This window comes from Nelumbo nucifera, chromosome 6 (genome assembly GCF_055504915.1).
Source record: "Nelumbo nucifera cultivar China Antique chromosome 6, China Antique-T2T, whole genome shotgun sequence".
NCBI classification, from domain to species: Eukaryota; Viridiplantae; Streptophyta; class Magnoliopsida; order Proteales; family Nelumbonaceae; genus Nelumbo; species Nelumbo nucifera.
The window spans coordinates 12002932-12006533 of record NC_142654.1 but is presented as its reverse complement, the minus strand read 5'-3'; the positions used below and the strand labels follow the sequence as shown (position 1 = coordinate 12006533).

The following is a 3602-nucleotide window of genomic DNA, read 5'->3' as shown; positions in this document are numbered from 1 at the left end:
TCTTTTCTGTCTTTTATTCATTGAGAATTCAAATATATATACACATGAATACAACCACCAAACCTCTTAAGCTTATGGCAACTAGAACTCCTAAGTTTACAGGGACTCAAACATATATTTCCTTATCCTATGTGAACTATTCGTGATAACGAAAGGATAAGATAATACACTGATCGGACTCCTAATCCTAACAATTATTCATCTCATATTTCCTTAAACATTATAATAATTAGAACTGAACAAATCTTTAGAAAATCAAAACCTTTATTTATGAAAGTCATCTTCATTGTAAACTATGATCTAAATAATCAAGTATAAAGAAAAATATACCATTAAATAGTAATATATAATTAAGGAGGATTTGATAGGAGAATAATTAAGCTTTAGCCTATTTTCTAATGCTCAATTAAGTAGAGGTGCCCTCTTTAAATTTTTCTAGTGCTCAATTAGTTAAAAGAGAAGTCCCTTCAACCCACTTATTTCTACTGGCTACTAGGGGATTGTTGTGACTGAATCATACTAGATCTCTAATTAATAATCTCTATTAGACAGAAGACTTACCGAATGAAAGCTGATTTGGCTACCACAATAAAAGAAAAAGAGGAAACGGATCAATTAACAGTGAATGTCAAACTCATCTAATGAAAAAGTACAAACTGTTTTTTTTTTAACCCAAAAATTGTGTCCACATCATTACCATGCAATATGCCACGTGGGTTTTAATGACATCAAACAGAACGAGAAAAACGAGAAACATGCATGAAGCTCGGACAAACTTTGTAGAAAAAGAATTGAAATTGATTAAGTTAGCTAGTCAAAAAGAATTAATTTAAATATTTATTATCCTCAAAAAAATAAAAAAATAATCGTTTGTTTCCTAGCTCCAAACAGAGCTAAGCAACATTTTCTTTGGAATTTTCAATTTTCTTCCTCAGAAAGGAAACGTTCACTCGGTCACTCCAAAAGTCCAAAGTCCAACCCAAACTAACGATAAGAGCACGTGAACAACTTTGGGCCCTGATGTATGGATTGAAAAACAGATTCATCAGTTAACCGACTTTGGTATTAAGAGCACGTGTTATCTGCCTTCTCTTTTTATTTTATTTTATTTTATTCCTGAATGTCTCGTTTGGGTGGGAAGTGAGCGAGAAAAAAGCACTGAAAAATAACTTTGTCGACGATGCACACATCGGACTGGATATAAAAAGACTGTCTGTGTTGGTTTTTGGTCATCCATCGATCAATAATGGAGTACGAAGCTTCCTTTTTGTTGCAATCCCTGCAGTCCTCTTTCTGCTACTTCTTTTTCTCCTTCGCTCTTTGCTTCTCCATCTTCTCTTTCTTGCCTTACTTGGTGAGACTGAAGGCCTGGTGTAAGTGTGATGTCTGTCGTGGTTATGTCACCTCCAGCTGGTCGACTGAATTCGATAATCTCTGCGATTGGTATACCCATCTCCTCAAGAACTCCCCCAGCCGGACGATCCATATTCATGTGCTCGGAAACACCATCACCGCTAACCCAGACAACGTCGAGTACATGCTCAAGACGAGGTTCGACAATTATCCAAAAGGGAAGCCTTTCTCCGCCATCTTGGGCGACCTCTTGGGCCGTGGCATCTTCAACGTCGACGGTGATACGTGGAAGTTTCAGCGGAAAATGGCCAGTCTGGAGCTTGGCAGCGTCTCAATAAGATCGTTCGCCTTCGAGATAGTGACCAGCGAGATCAAGCACCGGCTTCTGCCGTTCTTGTCATCCACTGCGAGTGATGAACAAGACCGCGTGTTGGATTTACAGGACGTGTTTCAACGATTTACGTTCGATAACATTTGCCGGTTCTCTTTTGGGTTAGACCCCGGGTGCCTCGAGTTATCGCTTCCCATGTCGGAGTTTGCCATGGCGTTTGATCTAGCGTCCAGACTGTGCGCCAAGCGGGCGTTATCTCTGTCGCCGTTGGTCTGGAAGGCAAAGCGGCTGCTGAATTTGGGGTCGGAGAAGAAGCTGAAGAAGGCCATCAGATTAATCAACATCCTCGCGGATGAGGTGATTAAGCAGCGGCGTAAACTAGGATTCTCCACTCATTTGGACCTTCTGTCGAGGTTCATGGGTACCGTGAACGACGACGCGTACTTGAGAGACATCGTGGTGAGCTTTTTATTGGCCGGTCGTGACACAGTGGCTGCTGCACTGACCAGCATTTTTTGGTTGATGGCAAAGCATCCAGAAGTCACAACGGCAATCCTGGAAGAGTCGGACCGAGTTATGGGACCAACCCAGGAGCTTGCGACTTTCCAACAACTACGAGATATGCATTATTTACAAGCAACGGTTTATGAGAGTATGCGGCTGTATCCACCGGTTCAATTCGACTCCAAATTCCCTCAGGAGGATGATGTCCTCCCAGATGGTACAGTCGTGAAGAGAGGAACGAGGGTGACCTACCATCCTTATGCAATGGGGCGGATGGAAGAGGTATGGGGTCCCGACTGTCTTGAATTCAAGCCGGAGCGGTGGTTGAAGAAGGGTATTTTCTGGCCGGAGAGTCCATTTAAGTACCCAGTTTTTCAAGCTGGATTTCGGGTCTGTTTAGGCAAAGATTTGGCATTGGTGGAGATAAAAAGCGTCATGCTTGCCGTGATTCGAGGGTTCGAGATCGAAGTGGATGAGCCCGACAATTCACCGAGGTTTGCCCCGGGGCTCACCGCTACCGTCAGCGGCGGTCTACCCGTTCTGGTTCGTCAGAGAAGGCGGAGGAGCTAAACTGTAATCCACCAGAAAGATTAAGAAGAAATGCAAGGAGTAAGGCTTCCATGGACGAGTCTGAACGACGAGCATCCATGCATGCATGAGTATCTCGTGTCAGTGGGCAAGTGTGATAGATGCATGGCCATGGCCAGGTGTAAATAAGATGGACAATAGTCTTTATTTTATTTTTTATGATCTCTGTCATGCCAGAGGCAGTTTCTGCATGAACCTATTAAGTTGTACTTTTGAATGTTCTTCCCATTTCTCATTTCTCCTGTGGCTCAATCTGGAAACAGACCTATGGGGTTCTGTTTCTTTATTGATTCTATTTCTTGCCTTCTTAACTTCTTGGTGGCCCGTTGTGCTTATTACTCTGCGCAGAATGGAACTGAGGTGGAGGGTAACAATCAAATACTCAAATATTAGGTATATTTACCTTTCATGGGTGGGTACGGCCGTACGGGTAAAAAAAATGAAAACAACAGTGTGAATCAGAAATCTCATCCTTACTTTTCCGTAGTTAAATTTTGAAAATCTTTTAATTTTTATTATATTATTTTCAACTTCTCAACTTTGTTATCAAATTTAAAAATTAAGGGCCCATTTGACTTGGAGTCGAAATCAGAATTTAGAATTGGAATTTTAATGGTCTAAAAAATTGGCATTGGAATAAGATTACCATTTAAGTTTCTTATTTATACTAATTAATTTTTTAACATTGGGTTGGAGAGAATGAAATGTTTTGGCACATAATACAATAAATAATAAATTATTATAATTTTAATTAAACAGATAAGTGCTTACAAAAGACTGCACAACTGCAAGAAGTACAATACAGCAGCTGCACATGGCGCATTTG

General features: G+C 40.9%; 1 protein-coding gene across 1 annotated transcript; it reads left to right on the top strand.

Moving 5' to 3' along the window:
• The first annotated feature begins 1137 nt into the window (after positions 1–1137).
• Positions 1138–3069, top strand: LOC104588126 (cytochrome P450 94C1). The gene has a single exon (XM_010245948.3). It carries the CDS (start codon positions 1247–1249, stop codon positions 2756–2758), a length of 1512 nt encoding a protein of 503 aa, XP_010244250.1. The 5' UTR covers positions 1138–1246; the 3' UTR covers positions 2759–3069.
• Positions 3070–3602: the final 533 nt, after the last annotated feature.

Bases quoted from the DNA above. Each gene is read 5' to 3' on its own strand.
- LOC104588126 (XM_010245948.3), top strand. From the start codon at position 1,247: ATGGAGTACGAAGCTTCCTTTTTGTTGCAATCCCTGCAGTCCTCTTTC.